Genomic DNA, 19,045 nt, shown 5'->3' on the forward strand with positions numbered 1-19,045 from the left:
AGGGCGGCCTTGTTGTCAAGGTGGCCGCCCAAGTTGACAAGCTGGAGGTGGTGCCATAGGCATCCTCGCCTCCTCGATGCCCTCGAGCGTCGCCATTTGGCGCCGGAGCACGAGCACTGTGTGGTTTGAAGTGGCGTTTGTAGAAGTACATGTCGTCGACCCACGAAGAGCTGCCACATCATGTCCTGCTACATCACCGTGAAGGTTGCTGACGACTTGATAGACATGTTTACGCCGCCTTGCTCGCCGAGGTCATGCCAACTCCTACCGCCAATGACGCGCCTCTCACCTCACGGTCCACCGCCGGCGGGTGGTACGGTTGATGCCCTGATCTGTTGCGGCTACCCACTGCTAGTGCAGGTCGTAGCGGCGATGGCGAGCATGGCCGTCGAAGTGCTGCTGGTGCCGGGCATGAAGTCCCTTGCATGGGCGGCCCTACTGGTCCTAGTGCTGCTAGTTGGTCATGCGGGTCAGCTGGCTTGTGGGTGGCTGCCTTCGCGTGATGATTTACGGCAAATCAGTGTTATGTGTCACGACATTGTAGTGGTGGTTATGTGTCACAAAGAACAAAAGAGGGTTCCTTCTAACTTACTCTACTGTGTAAGATAGATGATTGGAGATGATCAAGGTAGAAAGAGATCCCAACTAAATTCATTTATGAGTGTAATTGCGCTGTGGCATTGGAATAATGCTGCTTCAGTGACTGAGTTGAATTGTACTGATGCTTCCTTTTGTCTGTCTTTGCTCCATTAACGACGTAGCAGACAGTCCAACCTTTAACACAGGTATTAGTTTATGGGTTTTCATTTTCTTCTCTTCCCAGGACCTTCTATCTTGGTGGTGGTTTGTCTAGTGTTGACAGGAATGTTCTTTGGTCAGATTACAGATGATGTAGCCCGTGCGATTTGGTGTATGGATGCACATCAGACAGAGCCATTGTAAGAGTGTAGGATAATATGGGCATTTAAATCTTTAATCTTCCTTTTCAAGTCAGTGCATTGGATGTGATTATCCTGCTTAATAACTCATTATCACACAGGATTATAACTGGTCACCGATTTGGTGATGTTCAAATTTGGAACTCTGACACGCAGGCAAGTTACCTCTATATATGCTTCGTTTGCTAGTATTTGGATAAAGAAAGAAAATTATGGCCCTCTGCATCAGAAAGATTCTCGTGGCCCAAGCATTTACAGTTTGTAAGTACATAGACAGAATCTGTTGATGGGAGCCGTACTATAATGTTGAAGTTTTTAGCCACAGCCAAGAAAACACCACACCATATTGGCTAATGTTATTGCTCACTTTTTTTCCCGTCGTAGCATCTCAATTGAATTACACCACGATTAAGTGTAAAGGGTCATCACGAAAAGCTCATTTTTTGCTGGCAAATATACCAATCTTTTGTTTACATTGGACCAACAACTGACTCATTTATGTATACTGACAGAAAGTGGTCGATTGGGTTAAGGCCTCAGAGGAAGCATGTAAGCTCTCTGACTTCTTTGTTAACATAATTTTCTTCCACCGTATGTACAGTTGTACAATAATATGCTAATCAGATGATTGCCCTCACTGCAGTATCCATTGTTAAATTTATTGCACGAATGCGGTGGCTTGTGGCTGTGGCATATGACTGTTTCTTCCATGTGTACAAGTATGAAAAGGAAATCGAAAAGGTCACGAGTTTCAAAGTTCACGGTTATTATGAATGGGGGAGGTGTTCATTAGACATCCATCCGACCCAGCCGTATGTGCTGTCAGCGTGTCATATGCAAGTAAAGCTTTGGGACTGGGACCAGGACTGGAATTGCGTACAGACATTTGAAGAACATTCAGATAATATTAATGAACTAAAATTTAACCTAGAGGACACCAACAGTTTTGCAAGTGCTTCAGATGATTGTACAGTAAAGGTTTTGCTTTCTCTCTCTTATTTGTTTGCTAAGTAACCTTTTTTATGCAGTGTTGAAGATGGAGTACGTTTCTCTACTGTACCATGACTAGAAGCTCTTATGGTTGGTTTCCAGGTTTGGAGTCTTGATTCTCCCAAATCCAAGTATACTCTGCCTGGGCATTCACATCACGTGTACAGCGTGGATTTCTTCAAGCGTGATAGTCAGCAGTATTTGATTAGTGGCTGTAAAGACAAGACTGCCAAGGTCGGCTATTATGCTGACTGCAAAGTACATTAATACAACATATATCTAGCATTTCTAATATATGAGTGCCTTATTTTCTTTTTCAAAACAGATATGGGACTTGCAGAAGAAGGAGTGTGTTCATACACTCCAACATGAATGTGACGTCAATTCAGTCTTTGCCCATCCCAGTCTTCCACTTCTAATGACAGGTGGTGAAGATGGTGCTGTTCGTGTGTGGAGCTCCACTGATTTCAGGTAAGCACGACGCAACCATGTCTCGATACAACCACGGCCGGATCTACCTGCTCCGCGGCCGCCGCGCCCGTATCCGGCCTCGGCGCCATCTGCCCTTGCAACCTTGCGCCGTCCGTCCCGTCCTCACCGCCAGCAACCCCATCGGCCCCGCGTCCCGACCAGCTCGTTGCCTGCTGGCTGCAGGGCGTGCGTCGTCCTGCCGTTCCCCCCGTCTGCTGCTTGGTCCGACCGATCCGGGTCAGGAGCTCCTGTCCGCGCCGCTGTTGTCCAGGTGGGTAGACGATCCCTGCAGGTGCTGGAGGAGCACCTGGCCAAGCCTGCGCCCGCGTCCGCAAGGCTCCCCGTGTCGGCTGCTCCGACTTCGCCCGTCCTTTTTCTGCGCCCCCGTCTTGTCTCCGCGTCGGCAGCGGCTGCATCTGCCACTCCGGCCGTGCTGCGAACTGGTTCATCGTCCGCGTCGGCTTCTACTGTTCCTGCAAGGCTGAGCGTCGGCTCTGCTCCCTACCATCCTAGTCGGTGGCGCTCAGGCTGGTCATAGTGGGGAGTAACTTATACTAGTGTCATACATATGACACTAGTCTAAATTACTATCTTCATAGTGCAAAATAACAAAGTAGTAGTGTCATAGATGTCTTCATTTATTAGCTTATAGACTCATCCTTTCTCGAGAAGTGGTATGTTACAGTAACATATTATGTTACTCTAAGCATCTCTCTTCTTATTAACTACATGCCATATAAGCAAAAAAAAATTGAAGTGCGCTATGTTACTATCTAAGTTACTCCCACTATGACTAGCCTCAGGCCATCGTCTTTGTGATGCGTTTGAGCTGGCACTGTCCGTCAACCCTGCATCCCAGACGACCTCCATGCAGCTTATCCTGACCGCTCTACTCACTCACGCCGCTCCAGTTGCCGCCTGCACCGTCCGCGAAGCCACACACTGTCGCCGGTCTATCATGCACCGTCCCGGTTGCCTCTCCTGTTAGGAGAGTGGCAGGGGAATCCCAAATACTAGCAATAATTCCTCACAGAGGTGCGATCTGGTGGCGATTACAAGAATGAGGTAGCTAGGGTTCTTCGCAAGGGGAAAGAGAGGGGGGGGGGGGCAGCCGCCGATGTCATGATCCACTGGATACCCGGTGCCGCCTCTCTTCCTTCCTCAAGCGCCGATGTCGTGATCCACTGGATACCGGGTGCCGCCTCTCTTCCTTCCTCAAGTAGATGTGCCGCTGGCCTTCAGTTAACCCAAGCCGGCCCGAAGATGCGTGTGTTGGGCTTCCTAGGCCGGCTCGCGCGCGGAGCGGAGGTGACGCGGTCGTTGTCGCTGACTTGCGGGCCACTCCTGTCACGGGCGTTGACATCCCCCTCTCCTTGAGACGAGGCTTGTCCCCAAGCCTCAGCGAGCGGGACCAGCAGATGAGAACCTGCTTGCACATCCTGCCCTTCGACTGCCTCTATTGTGACTGAAGAACTTTCATAGGCACAGCAAGCTCGTTAGAACAATGAGGAAGGTGAGATTCGACCGTCATACCCATGTTCAAAACGCGGCGTAGTAGCGAGACGTGAAACACCGGGTGGATCGTCGCTTGTGGTGGAAGCTGGAGTTTATACCCCACTTCTTTGATCTTGGCTATGATTGGAAATGGTCCATAATACTTGTACGCCAAGTTGTGGTTTGCTCTTGGGGCCACTGAAGATTGGATGTAAGGTTGTAGCTTCAGGAACACTTGGTCACCAACTTCATAAGTTCGAAATGACCTCTTTTTATTTGCTTGGTTCTTCATCAATTGCCTCGCTCTGTTTAGGTGCTGCTGCAAAAGCTCCTGGACGGTATCTCGCTCTTCAATCCATGACTGGAGTGCTGGCACCGAACAAGAGTTCTCTGCTGTAATCTCCCAGTGCCTCGGCTCATACCCAAACATGGCTTTGAAGGGTGTCATCCCTATAGCCGAGTGGTGGGACTTATTGTACCAGAACGGTGCTAGCGGGATCCAAAAACTCCACCGTCTTGGGAAAGCTTGAGTGAAACATCTCAAGAATGTTTCCACACACTGGTTAACCCGTTCCGTCTGGCCATCTGTTTGAGGGTGGTTGGCCGTGCTGAGTATGAGTTGTGTGCCCGCGGCCTTAAATAACTCCTGCCAAAAATGGCTTGTGAAAACAGGATCACGATCTGATACTATTGATCCCGGGAGGCCAAGCACCTTGTAGACTTGCTGGATGAAAAGTTGGGCCACCGATGCTGCCGTGTATGGGTGTGGTAGTGGTAGGAAGTAGCTGAACTATGTTCTTTTATCCACGATCACCAGAAGACAGTTGAACCGGCTGAGCTGTGGGAGGTCGTCCACGAAATCCATGGAGATCATGTCCCAAGGCTTTGTTAGGGATTGGCAAAGGGAGCAAGAGGCCAGGCGAAGCTGCTCTGTCCGGTTTGGCTTGCTGACATATCACACAGCACTGCACGTATTGTTTGATTTGGAGCTTCATCTTGGGCCATGCAAAGAGGCGTTTGATGCGTCTGTAGGTGACCGGGAATCCTGAATGATCCTCAACTGGACTGTCATGAAACGCTTGGATTATACACTGTTGTATGTGTGTCCCCCCTCCCAGCCAGATTCTCCCTCTGAATCTGATGATGCCCTGTTGTAGTTGGAACCGGCCCTTGGGATCGTCGCGCACCGCCAGCTGTTCCAGAAGTTTCTGCCCGTGTGGGTTGTTGTTGTAACTACTGAGAACATCCTCCAACCAGCTGGGTTGACAAGACGTGACCATGGTCAATACCTCGGATGGGTTGGCTCGAGACAAGGCGTCCGCGCTGTTATTTTGTTGCTGTTCATCCAGATGAGTGAGGCTCTTCTGATCCGTATATATAACAAATTCCGTGTGCTGCAAATACGGGCGCCATTGGTCCACAGCCACAATGATTGCCAGGTATTGTTTTTCGTACGTCGACAAACCTTGGTATCTTGGGCTCAGCACTTTGCTCATGAATGCTATGGGATGCCCTTGTTGTTGCAGAATTGCTCCTATGTCGTGGTCGCATGCTTCCGTCTCCACTGTGAAAGGCTGCTCAAAGTTTGGCAATGCTAGCACCGGTGCTGTGATTAGTTGCTTCTTCAAGACTTGGAAAGCAGTCTACGTGATCGAAGTCAAAAGAAACGGGACGCCTTTCTTCAGTAAATTGAACAACGGCCGTGCAATCACCCCAAAATTGCGTACGAAGCCGCGATAGTATCGTGCAAGACCCGAAAAGCTTCGGACTCCCTTGACATCTTGTGGAGGGGCCTAGTTGGCAACTGTTGCTATCTTGGTCGGGTCCGGGGCTATGCCTCGAGCGTTGATGACATGGCCTAGGTAAGATACCTGGCTTTGCCCAAATGCACACTTGCTGAGCTTCACCTTCCACTGGTCCTTGCGAAGCAGTTCCAGCACCCGCCTCCCGTGGCACTTGTGCTCTTCCAATGTGGTGCTGAAAATTAAGATGTCATCGAAGAAACAGAGGACATAGACACGTATAACCGGTTTGAGAGTTGTAGTCAGCCCTTCGATGAATGTGGGAGGAGCCCCAGCTAACCGAAAGGATAACACCTTGAATTCAAAGTGGCCCTGGTGCATGGAGAATGCTGTCTTGTAATCCTCCCCTTGCACGAGTCTGATTTGATGATAACCCGCGCGCAAGTCAAGCTTTGAGAACCACGCTGCTCCATGCAGCTCATCCAGAAGTTCTTCGATAACTGGTACTGGAAACTTGCCGACGACTGTAATGGTATTCAGCTGTCTGTAATACATATAGAGGCGCCAAGTCCCATCTTTTTTCTTAAACAAGATGACTGGGGATGAAAATGGACTGTTGCTGCACTGAAGGACTCCAGATTTTAGAAGGGCTTCGACCTGATCTTCTATCTCTGTCTTTTGTTCCGGTTTAGAGCGATACTATCTGACATTGACTGGCCGCGCTCCAGGGATCAGAGGGATGCGATGATCGCATGCCCTCCTAGGTGGGAGCGCAACTGGCTCTTCGAACACGTCTATGAATTGATCCAAAATTTCTTGAATGCAAGCCGGTGTCTGTTCTAATTCTTCCTACTGGGGTGCAACCACACAGATATGTATGACATGCGTGATTGACCCGTTGCTGCACAGGTTTTGCAGCTGCAAACTGTTGATGGCCTGGCAACTGGTAGAAGACACGTCGTGCCCCATAAGACGTAGCGGGCCCGCTAGAGTTGGGATCTTAATGAAATGAGCGCACCAATCGATCTGCATTAGGTTGTGCTCTTCTAGCCAATCCATGCCGAGGATGACATCGTATGTGCCCAGAGCTAGTACCTTCAGATCTGTATAGAACTCATGCCCTTGAGCATACCACGCACATTGTGGGGCGACCTCTGTGCAGAGCAGCTCCCCTCCATCTGCCACACGCACTCGGCTTGGTTTAGGCAGAGGTTGAACCCCTGAAAGCTAACTTGCTAAATGCTCATTGATGAAGGAATTTGAGCTGCCTGAATCGATCAGCATGACTACTTCATGCCCCTGGAGCCAAGCTCGAAGCTGAAAAGCTTTGGCTGAAACCCCTCCTATCACTGCAAAGACTGATATGGCCATGCATGTATCTGAAACCCCATCCTCGGAGCTCATTTGGGTGTCAACGAAGCTGTTGAGGCCGAAGATATCCAGCAGTTCTTCAACTACATGTAGCTGGACTGTAGTGGGGCACACATGGTCGTGCCCCCATCGTTCGCCGCACTTGAAACACAGACCCCGAGCTCGATAATCCCAGAGGTTCTTGAGCTTAGATGCATCAGCGCGGACCGCGTCTGTACCGCGGCGATCTGCTGCTGGCGCAGCTGGTACCGAGTGCACCGGTGGAGGAGGAAGCGGCATGGGTGTGCCTCCCAGCTGAGACGACTCTGGTGGCCGAGGAAGACTGCCAAATGCGTCTTCGACCACCTCTTCTTGAAGTAGCGCCAGAGCGCACGCCGTATCCAGGTCCGGTGGCCTCTGCACGAGCACGACCGCCTGAATATCCCTCCTCAGGCCCTCGACAAAAGGAGTCAAGAAATAGAAGGGATGAATTGTGTTAGAATACGAGGATAAATGACTGATGATCAATTTGAATTGCTTTATGTAGTGTGCTACCAAAGAATTTTGGCGAAGTATAAAACTGCCTGATCAGCGTCTGATGCCGATCACGACCAAAACGGGTACAGAGTAAGGCAGTAAAAGCTTCCCAATCAAATTCTGTAAGTCTTTTTTGTGTGGATTGAAGCCAGACAGCGGCGGACCCCGAGAAATTCAGGGCCGCCATGGGTACCCGAAATGAAGGTAAGATGCCAAACATTTGGAAGTATTGTTCACACATAGTTTTCCACAAATTCGGGTTGTCGCCCGTGAACTGCGGAAACGCTATGGATGGGTGGGGTTGGCCTAATCCGGACAATAGTTGACTAGCATGAGCAAAGGGCGAGAGTGAAGGAGGAGATGCTGTCAGAGAGGAGGACGGACCTGTTGCCAGGGGTGGCGGCGACATCTGTAAGAACACCACCGCATTCCCCCGTGGCAAATTGAAAACGTCATGGCCACTGGGCCCTTTAAGATCGCTGCCCGCGCCGCTACCGGCCCCCGTGAGGATGCCGGTCGTCGCAAAAGGGCCCGACTTCGGAAGCGCCGCTTGGGGGTCCTCATCCCTCCTGGAGGACGGCGGCTGCGCCAACTGGAGTGCCGCCACCGCGTCACCAAGATCAGCGACTCGCTGCTCTAGATCTGGACGCCAGTTGACCAGATCGTCGATCTTGGCCGTAGAAACCTGGATTTCCGCGATTGCCTTGTTCTGGGCCTTGAGGGTGTTGTCGAGCCGTTCGAGGAAGGCCTCGATCGCCGGATCCATGGCAACAAGGTGTGTACGAGCTTGGCGTAGACCTCTGGTCTTGATGATCTGCGCCAGGATGGAGCGGAGGTGGAATTACTGGTCTCTGATACCAGATGTTAGGAGAGTGGCAGGGGAATCCCAAATACTAGCAATAATTCCTCACAAAGGTGCGATCTGGTGGCGATTATAGGAACGATTACAAGAATGAGGTAGCTAGGGTTCTTCGCGAGGGGAAAGGGGAGGGGAAAAGAGCCGAGCCGCCGATGCCGTGATCCATTGGATGCCGGGTGCCGCCTCTCTTCCTTCCTCAAGTAGATGTGCCACTGGGCTTCAGTTAACCCAAGCCGGCCCGAAGACGCGTGTGCTGGGCTTCCTGGGCCGGCTCGCGCGCGGAGAGGAGGTGATGCGGTCGTTGTCGCAGACTTGCGGGCCACTCCTAGTTGGGGGACTGGCTTGGATGCGTCAGCAGGAAGATGACGCCCGCTGATCCCATGCGCTGCGCGCCAGCAGCTCATGGGGAAACGTTGGGAGATTGGCACCTCGTCACCGAGCACCGTCATTTGCCATCTACAAAGGCCTTCCGTCGGCCCGCTTCCATTGCCCGGCCTGCTCCTCTGGCATGGCTCAGGGATCGATGCTTTCAGTGACTCTACAAAGTCATCATGCTCATTCTTGTAGGGGCCCAATCGAGTGCACGGGATGCCTTCGTTTCGGCCACAAAGTGTGTTTCTACTGTGCTCAGCACTTCTCCGATCTGTCTTCTAAGCCGCGTCGTGATGCCTCACCGCCTGCACTGGAGGTTGTCGCAACACCGATGGATGTGCAATTGCAGCCCTTCCTGGTGGAGGAGACCAAGCTGCTCTGCACTGTGCTTCGTGACTGCCTTGCGAGAGCTGGGAGTGTTTGTGGAGAGCGGAGGCCCCTCTTGCCAAACTAAAGGTTGTGCCCTATGTGCCTTCATTGCTTGAACTTCTGATTAGGTCTTCAGTTGGGAAGGAAGCAAGTCTTTATGGACATTTCTCCCTTTGTGCTACATCATGTCCGTCGTTAATGCATGTGTTGTTGACTACCTCTGGGAGTGTAGTCATCGACGAGGTCGTGGCTCTAGTGCTGCAGATTATGTCTCAGTTGCAGGAGCGTTGTGGGGAGCCCACTTCACCTCTTTCATTGGTGCTTCCGAAGTAGATGGAGTAGGTGGTGTCGGTGGGTGACGAGGTACGTGAGTTGGCACCTAATTCTGAGGCGCAACTGATGGGTTTGCCTGTGCCATGTGAGCAACTTGAGGCGCTTGAGTCCGTCGTGTCGATGGTACCCGTGGCAGAGGATGTTGTTGCAGTGGTGTCTGTGAGGGACAAGGTTGATGACGTCCTCTTTGAGATACAGCTTGGCAGCTTGCTCACACGTTTGCAGGCGGCCATCCCTGGATCTGGCAAGACGATTGTGGAGAAAGCACTCAGGAGGAAAAGCAAGAACGGTGGCGTCACAACAAAGGCATTTATAGCTACTTGATGGATGGCCATCAGTCTCTTGGGCGGTCATTATTGCTTGGCTTGTCTCCGTGAATTTGAATGTGTCTGTGGTCTTCAGCGCAAGCACTTTTTTTAAGGGTCTCCTTGCGGTGTAGTAGTGTGGAGATTGGTGTTAGTTGCGTGTTGGGTATAGTTGTAGGGCTCATAGTGTGCACTTCTGGGGTTGCATGCTCTATGCTTCTGTTAGGGGTTTCCTTACGGTGTAGTAGCGTGGGGATTGGTGGTAGTTGCGTGTTGGGTATGGTTTTAGGGCTGATAGTGCACTTCTGGGATTGCATATTCTATGAGTAGTCTGTATGTGGTTGGTTTGTGTAGGTTTTTTTCCGGTTTCCATTAGTTAACCAGACAATTTTCTTTTACTTATTTATCGATAAGTCAAATCTTTTCACTCAACTAAAAAAAAATGTTGGTTAGCCCCTTCCTCTATATATGCTAAAATAGTAAGTGCTCCCTATTACCCAGGCTGAAGACAAAGCTTGGGGTCAGTATGCCGGTTCGTGGTTTCGCATGTTTGACCGGGTCAGAAAGGTAATCAGTGTTTCCAGTTCTTTTTTATTTCTGTACTACCCCGTTGTTGTCTGCTTAGTTAGTTTGATGTCATGGTATTTTACATTGATTTCGTTTCCTAAGATTCTAGACTAGTAAAGCGTGTGCTCTTTAATCTATCAGGGTTGCAATTGCACACTATTATGGAATGTCGGTGATGGAAATTGGTGATGAAGAACGACAAGGTGGTAATGAAGGCAGCCACGAGAATTCCACAGCAGCTATAGATTATGAGAAAATCCAACGCCAATCTGAGAGGGCTGCCAGTACGTTCTTCGGTATAATGCATTTTTTTATTAAAATGGTACCTATACCACGTCTAAGAAATTGACCATCGTGTATGCTAATACGGGCATAATGAATTTTCAGATCCTGAAATTTGAACGACTGATTGGAGATGAATGGTACTTCTCGAACCAGATCTAGTCAACTGTCTCGCTATGGGGAAGCAGGTGGCAACAACTTGCGTGAAGAAGAAGATGATTTTTATAAGTTTCGAACATTTCTCAAAACAGGAATAATACTTATAAATTCTGCCCATTTTATAAAATTTGAAAAAAAAATTCTAAATATTTTTGTAAATGATTTATTCACGGAAATAATATATGTATATAAGGGAAAATGGAAAAGGAAATATAACAGAGAAAGATAAACGAACAGAAAAAGAAAAATAGAAAAAGAACAACGAAAAATGAGAAACGGGCCGGCCCAGTCCTAGGCGCCCTGTGGGAGGCTTCAGCTATTTTATCGCTCCATGCGGAAAATAAGGTCTCCCAACTGCGTGGGCAATAATAAATGGGCTGGCTTCGTTGGGCCAAGTGCGTGCAGCCCGATGGAATTCTGATCAAATCATTTTTCTTTTCTAGCGGATAGACACACGGAAATTTAGTACCATCTCGAATAGACAAAAAAATCTTTTTGACGATGAACGGATGTAAAAATCGGAGAAACGCACCTTGCTTTATTAGTAGGTATAGATATAGATTATTTTTTTGTTATCCGTGAGGAAATTGCACTTCCATCTATGCGTGCGTAAAGACTGGCGAGGAAATTGCACTTCCATCTGTGCGTGCGTCAAGACTGGTAACTGAGGCGCATATAAAGGTGTAAATCAACAGTCTCATTGTCGAGAGTTAATTGCACAAAACCACCAATTTGAAGATTAGGTTTGCGAAAAACACTATAATACATTTCTTTTGCAGAAAACACCATGTTCGTGAGTAATGTTTTGCAAAAAACACTGATCGGCGGATTTCTCTCTATTAACTGAGATTTTTGTGCCTGTTCGGTTTCAATCTAAATTTACAAAGTAGTCCCTACAATTTCACACACACACACCCCTCCTGTTGTCATCCCCGGTCGTCGTCCTCCCGTGCGTAGCAAAAGCAGAAGGAGCGGCAGGAACTAGGAAAAGGGAGCAGCGGCAGCGCACATCACGTCAACATGGTAGCCGGCGATAGAGCACACGCCAGGATGTAGACACCGCGGGAGGGGGAACTGGACAGCGAGCAGCGGCGGGCGGCAGGGAGGGCGGGGCGACGGGCGGCGGTGGGATCCCGGGTGGCGGAGGCGGGCGACAGGGATTACGGGGCAACGGGCGGCGGAGGGATCCTGGGTGGCAGAGGCGGGCGGCGGGGATTGCGGGGCGACGGGCGGCGGAGGGATCCCGAGCGATGGCAGCAGGCGGTAGGGAGCACAGGGCGACAGGCGGCAGTGCGACCCCGGGCGGCAGCGGCAGGCGGCAGGGAGTGTGAGTCAACGATGGTGGCAGGAGCCCGGGCGGCGGTGGCGGGTGGCAGGGAATGCGGGGCGACGGGCAGCCGCGGGCCGCCGGATGCTTATGGGCGGCAGGGAGTGTGGGCGGCGGCATGCGGTGGGAGTCACTGGTGTCTAACTTTTACAGAGAGGGGAGAGAGATGGAGAAGAAGGGGGGTGCATGTGTAAAATTTATGCCACGTAGGCAAAAAGGGTCCCATATGTCATAATCTCAGTTAACAGAGTCAAATTCCAAATTCCAGAGTACAAGCAACGGGCAAGGAGATAGGTAAGATCGCAAAGTCCTTTTTACCGGAGCCACGGGCAAGGAGATAGGTAAGTACGCAAAGTCCTTTTTTCGATCTTACCTATCTCCTTGCCCGTTGGTTAATAATTGAATTTGGTTTTTGGAATTATTGAAATATGTCCGTTGAAAGAATTGAATTTTGTTAATCATGTTTTTAAATGCTACTTATGAGATTGATTTTTTCAAGTAAGTGAAATATGTCTTGTGAAAGCGATTTTGATGACCGAAACATATTAACCAACCGAAATCTGACAACATATTGAAATTTGTCTTTTCAATTATTGATGTTTGTTTTTATAAAATAATAAAATAATAAAATAATAACTGAAACATATTAAGTGAAATAAGTGGTTTCAAATGTCATAATTTGAACATGTTTCAAAAGTATCCAAAATTAATCTCGTTCTAAAGATCTTGGAATGATGAGTTCAAATATATAAAAAAATTCAAAAAATAATATTTGGTTTCCAAGATATGAACCGTCTGAATTATGAAAAAGAAATTAATACTGATGGGTTGTTATAAGTACAGACAAGGATAAGGTGCACGTCGGCGCTGTGCACAGAGAAAAAGATGCACGTGTCAGGGTTGTCTTGTCTGTGCATGGGACCACGGTGAAAAAAATACAAAGTTGGAAAAGTGAGAAAGCAATGGAATACATTGGATACTTGGCTCATATAAAGTTAGCTGGCAGCATTTTTTTTTCAAGAAAACTTTCAATCTATTCATCTTCCATCACGGCAGTACAACGAACACTAGAAATAATAAAAATTACATCCAGATCCGTAGACCACCTAGCAACGACTACAATCACTGAAACGAGCCGAAGGCGCGCCGCCGTCATCACCCCTCCCTCACCGAAGTCGGACACAACTTGTTGTAGTAGACAGTCGGGAAGTCGTCGTGCTAAGGCCCCGTAGGACCAGCGCACCAGAACAGCAACCGCCGCTGATGAAGAATAACGTAGATCGAAAGGATCCAACCTGAAGACACACGAACATAGACGAACCACAACCAGATCCGAGCAAATCCACCGAGGATAGATCCGCCGGAGACACACCTCCACACGCCCAACAATGATGCTAGACGCACCACCGAAACGGGGACTAGGCGGGAAGACCTTTATTCCATCTTCAGGGAGCCGCCACCGTCTCGTCTTCCTGAGTAGGACACAAACCCTAACAAATTTTAAAGGAACGACTAACAACGGAGCCCTCCCGCCGGCCCTTGCCAGTATCCACCACGCCCCTATGGCCCTAGGGTCACCGAAGACGAGGCGGACCTGCGGCGGAGCCGGCGAGAGGCACGAACCCTAGCTTTTCTTGGAGGAGGAGGCGGCGGCTAGAAAGAGCCTAGCTGGCAGCATTTCATTGGCCAGAACTTCACCGGTAGCTCCCAGCACCGGTAAAATAACTTAGCCGTACACACACGTATTGCCGCCGCGCATGCTCGACAATTATGATGCTAAACTTGTGTACGTCCGTGACCAGGTCCTTCGTAATGAAAGCTACGGCCGCCCCTATATATATACTAGCTTAGCCCGTGTGGCGACACGCCGTGCCCCTCGATTAGTCATGACCATATAGACTGTCACTATTAGAGATATGAGTTTTAGCCACCAAGGTGACCGGTTGCTAAAAGTTCAAAATTGGTCGCTACTAGTCTACTGCTACCAACACCATTTGGTCGCTTCGTGGTGGCTATAGTCTAGTCGCTATAGATATTGAGCGACCAACATTGCAAACCCTGGTCGCTACATGTCATATCAATAGCTACCAACCAAATCTGGTGACTAATGGCATCAAGCGACTAAGGGAGACTTGGTGACTAATGACATATAGAGACCAAGTACGACTTGGTTGCTAAAAATTTACAGCCACCATGTACATGGTTAGTGGCTACAGATATCAAGTGACCAGCCAAGGCTTGGTGACTAAAAGAATTTAGAGACCAGCTACATGTTGGTGACTAGACATCTTTTGTAACCCTTAAAATTGTAAACCTTGGTAACTAAAGGCATAAGAAAGCAACTATATCATAGCTACAATATATTACCACACGCTGACATTTATAGTTGCTAGAAATCTTAGAATTTTAGACATTCTACAGGAAGAAGATCAGAATCAGCATTTGTAAACTTATAATCCAAATTTTGTTTCACAACTAGGAAAGACCATTCTAGTATTTGTAAAGTACCACTTTAGTACTGCTCCAAACATATAATCCAATCACCAACTAGGAAGTATTCTACTCCCTCCGTCCCATAATATAAGAACGTTTTTGACACTATACTAGTATAAAAAACGTTCTTATATTATGGGACAGAGGGAGTAGTATTTTGCATCTAGTATTCGCAAGCCAAATTTACAAAGCAGGAACTACTCTTTTGGCATTTGGGTAAACTGAACTTTTGGCATCTGCAAAGAATCAAGTTTAGCACTGCTCCGATCACTCCCCACATGTCCTCTACACCTGGAAAATTCGAAATAAGTTAAAATGACGTCGATGATGTTCATTTATTGATGAATTCAAAAAAATGTGAATAGTTACTGACTTTGGTCAAAAGGGTTGCTAGGTATATTCATCACATATACTCTAGGTTGCGAATAAACCAATTGACCCAGGAACATGTTACTAACTTTAAATCTGTTCACCCAGAAACATGTATTTCCTTCAATGAAAATCTAGTGTTGTTGCTCTTGTGCGTACAAGGATAAGTACTAGGATTGCTGTAGTAGGGTGAGTGATAGCAGCAACCTATTGATTGGCAAAAGGTACTACTATTTGCATTGTGCTTCTAAAAATGCATGCATCATCAATATGGTTATATATCTCACAGCAAAACTGTGTTTGTGTGTGTGTGTGTGTGTGTGTGTGTGTGTGTGTGTGTGTGTGTGTGTGTGTGTGAATCGTTAACTGAAGCCAGTAATGCAGGTATTCAGATATTCGAAAGGTACTATGCAAGTTGACACACTAGAACAATTAAGCTGCTCGAAATAGGAACCGCACACCAGATCCATATCCAATTAATAAAACTAAGACTAAACTGAAATTGCAAAGCATGTAATTCTTTTCTTAATTCATTGGTAGTCGCGGTCTTCTCCAGAGTCAGTAAAGCCACTTTTTTGGTAATTTCATTGGCAAACATAGATAGAACCAAGCACAATTTAGAAGATGCTCATAAACTTTACTTCAAAACTACATAATAGCAATGCAAACAATGTACCTCTCCAAAATTGCTTCACCCCCTCGACCCTCCATCTGAGACCAGAGAACCTGTAATTTTTAAATTCAAGTTCAACCTCTTGAATAAATATGCCAAATCACACGATGAGAGGCAAACTGACTTTTTGAGAGTTATACTGATCATACCATCAGAAGAATAGATCTGTAGCCTGACCTGAAAACAGATCTATCAGTTGGGAAACCGAGCCGTCTCGCACTAGTGCCGTCCATGACCCCGACCTCTGATGTAACCATATGCCTTACCAAGCACCTGCTCGCAAATCTGTTGCTCGGTTAAAGGTACTTCGCCCTCCTTTATATGTTCATAACATTTCTTCCTGCATTAATAATACAAGAAATGAAAGGCATTTACATTCTTAAATGCAGCAACATAATAATGTATTTAAAAGTACCCAAATTTATTGTTAGTATAATGCAACACTAACAACTTTGAATTATTTGAACAACCGCAGCCATTAAAGTCCAGTTCTGCCATCCCTACTACTTAAAAGTACAAGAACCATATAGTCAAGCAAAAATTATTTGATTCCCAATGATGACAATGCTTGATGAGGATCTTACAGAAATTGACTTTCTCAGTCTTAAATTACTACAGTCCTAATAATAGTGCACCATCTACTACAAGTCATGAGAAAATAGGGCACTTCAAAGTTTGTACCTATGTCATGCACATGGTGAAACAGATTCAAACACGGTTAAAGCCTTTTGCTGCATAGCTGCCAACTTCTTTCTCTCTTATTACCGACCCATTGTTGGCACAAATAGCATGATCATTCCTCTCTAAGCTCTAGCTATTATTTTTCTCTGTTTCAGTGGTCATTTCTCCCATTTCTTGCTCTCTAGTTCTCATTTGTGTCTAGTATTCTCATTGCTTAATCTTTCTCAACAGAAATTAATTTGTTACATGGCACTTACATGTTTATTCCTGGCATCTTCTGATGCCCATCCCTTCTTATCACTAGAGTAACACTCCTTGTACAGTCTGATATTGACACAATTCTGATAATACAAGATTTGAAGTCAAAAGACATGAATATAAGATAGCTACAAGTTTATATATTCTGCTTTCACAACAATTGTGACACAAGATAAAGATAAGTAATAGTGACTTACTAATTCATGTTGAACAGCTACAAATGACTTTGTTCCCTTCATGTGAACATAAGGTAGGTTTGAGCGGTTAGCCTTTCCAATTGTGGACCGTTTATGTATATGGTAATTTTATGTGAACAAATAAGGCAGGGTTGAGTGATAAAGATAAATGCAGAACTGCTGAAACCCACTCCAAGACTACTATACCTTAAATTCTTCTGATTCAAAATGATCACAGAGCCATGGTAACGTGTAAGAAGTCCAATCTCTCTGGAAAGTAGTTCATTGTTTTCTCCAATAGGTTTTCTCTCTTAGGTGGATGACCTGCCATTTTGGTCAAGTTCAGATTTGCTATGTCAATAGAAATAAACCACGAGTTACATAGTAATTAGATATGTTGTGGCAACAAAATAATATCATAAGTGTCAATAGTAATCTGATATAACCTAAAATAGGACACATATAGTCTAATATAACCTAAAACATGAGACATATAGGCTGATATAACCACAAACAGGATAGGTATAGTCTGATATAACCCGAAACCTGACACTTATAACCTGATACAAGACACCATTATTCTAATATAACCTGAAACAGGACACATGTGGTCTAGCATAACCTGAAACAGGGGACATATAACCCCTTTTGGATCAGTAAGAATTTCTGGTGCAACATCATGTCGACACGAGATATTGCCTTCAAAAGTTTCATCTATGGAAACATTGGTAGCTTCCTCCTCAATATGCAGTAAGTATATAATATACAAGTCCTGTTGCTGTAAGTATCAATATGCAGTAACACTATACTGTATATTTTACCACATGCATATTATATTCAAATCACAAACCGAATGCTACATCGTAGGCCCAGCCAGTTTTCAGATCACAGATCGAATGCTACATGTATATTTTACTTCCACATTTCCACAAACACTTGAAGTGCACATCTAGCCATCAAGAACTCCAAGCAAATTAATGGAGGGACACGTGGATGGAGGTAAGGACGGAGGGGAGATCAATCTTACGGGTTGAAGCCTTTGCTGGTGTTGACGGTGAGAGCGAGATCTCGTTGGCTGCGGCAGAGCTGGTTAGGGTTGGAGAAGGTGGAACCCTAGGCGTCTGTTGCGGCAGCAGACCTTGCGCCCCTCTGCTACCGAAGCCGCTTCTCTTCGCCCACGCGGCCATTGCCGCAGCTGCTTCCCTTCCCCCACGCAGCCGCGCCGCCACCACCGCCACAAGGGACAAGCCCGCCGCTGCCGCCGCGAGGAACAAGCCCGCCGTTGCCGCTGCCGCCGCGAGGAAGAGGCCCCTCTCCGATGCGCCCTCCGCCTTCCGCCGCCCGCTCCGATGAAAAAAAACCGTAGGAATGCGTCGGTCGCCGCCAGGGGCGATTCAGGCCGCCGCCGCCGCCGCCACCACGGGCGATTCGATTTAGGGATACGCTAGGAACCGTACGAGTGACTTGTCTTTTTGCATATTAGTCCTTGGTTGCTATTTCTGCCCGCTATACAAACTCGTGAGTGTACAGCTCATAGGCCTATTGTGACCAAGGAACTAATTAACCGGTTGCAATTAGTACATCTACAGCCACCAAACCGCTTGGTTACAAAATATCTGGTGGCAAATGGTATATTTTCTTGTAGCATGTGGTCGAAGCAATAGAATAATAAATAGTCATTCACTATCAATTAAAGCGAGGAATAACTGTACATATAAAAGTTAAAGATGACAAATAAGTAGATTCACTATAACCATGGATACGACTGGACACAAACAGAACAATTAACATTAGCACACCTCTAACAAGGACTATTTATTGAAACCATATACAGCTCACCCTACATAGTGAGCTGTACATGCAGATACAAACACTGTGATAATTAGTCGCAAGCAGATTTCGCTGGATCAAATCATCCTAGTATAACCTCCTGCCGGATTAGTGCCTGTAATAAAGTGGTACAGAGCTTTTGCAAATCCTTGGACACGCCCGACATGTGGATATGCTCCTGTGTATGTGATGATTGGATCCTCGCTATGTGGACGTTTAGGATACATATGAAGTGGCAATACATCAGAGAAAGTGTTGCATATCTTTGCAAAAATCATTGTTTGTGATTCTCTTTTGCCGTAAATATTGGTTCCTTTGTGACTTCAAGGGCATAGTAGTTATGGTCATTGGTAGAAATATTGTAATCTAAACAGATACATTCCAAAGCCAATGGAGCAACTTTCTCTTTGGCTTCATCTTCTATGTCAGCTGGTTCTCCTCCGAAAGTCATTGAAGATTCTTTGCGGCTG

At 47.1% G+C, this 19,045-nt stretch overlaps 1 protein-coding gene and 1 long non-coding RNA gene across 8 annotated transcripts in view; one reads left to right on the forward strand and one right to left on the reverse strand.

The window, feature by feature from the left end:
- LOC119334320 overlaps positions 1 to 11,178 on the forward strand; it is a 31,279-nt gene extending 20,101 nt beyond the window's left edge. For 3 of the 4 annotated variants that reach the window (XM_037606904.1, XM_037606908.1, XM_037606905.1), the window contains 10 exons: positions 765 to 785; positions 880 to 938; positions 1,040 to 1,094; positions 1,451 to 1,487; positions 1,582 to 1,916; positions 2,031 to 2,162; positions 2,254 to 2,399; positions 10,262 to 10,327; positions 10,469 to 10,623; positions 10,715 to 11,178. In XM_037606904.1, coding sequence (XP_037462801.1) covers positions 765 to 785; positions 880 to 938; positions 1,040 to 1,094; positions 1,451 to 1,487; positions 1,582 to 1,916; positions 2,031 to 2,162; positions 2,254 to 2,399; positions 10,262 to 10,327; positions 10,469 to 10,623; positions 10,715 to 10,728 — 1,020 coding nt within the window. In that variant the 3' untranslated portion in view covers positions 10,729 to 11,178. The remainder of the gene's footprint in view (positions 1 to 764; positions 786 to 879; positions 939 to 1,039; positions 1,095 to 1,450; positions 1,488 to 1,581; positions 1,917 to 2,030; positions 2,163 to 2,253; positions 2,400 to 10,261; positions 10,328 to 10,468; positions 10,624 to 10,714) is intronic. The other variant, XM_037606907.1, reaches the window with a different exon arrangement.
- Positions 11,179 to 14,564: 3,386 nt separating this feature from the next.
- LOC119332609 lies at positions 14,565 to 18,182 on the reverse strand. Of its 4 annotated transcripts, none has more exons than XR_005161046.1 (6): positions 17,773 to 18,182; positions 16,953 to 17,069; positions 16,767 to 16,802; positions 15,780 to 16,652; positions 15,634 to 15,683; positions 14,565 to 14,879 (listed from the first exon to the last, which is right to left on the reverse strand). It is a non-coding gene; the product is annotated as an uncharacterized LOC119332609 (long non-coding RNA). The 4 variants fall into 4 exon arrangements; XR_005161045.1 differs by having other exon boundaries at positions 16,767 to 16,838; XR_005161044.1 differs by having other exon boundaries at positions 15,780 to 15,970; positions 16,569 to 16,838.
- Positions 18,183 to 19,045: the final 863 nt, after the last annotated feature.

The sequence above is a fragment of the Triticum dicoccoides genome, chromosome 7A, assembly GCF_002162155.2.
Source record: "Triticum dicoccoides isolate Atlit2015 ecotype Zavitan chromosome 7A, WEW_v2.0, whole genome shotgun sequence".
Lineage (NCBI taxonomy): Eukaryota > Viridiplantae > Streptophyta > Magnoliopsida > Poales > Poaceae > Triticum > Triticum dicoccoides.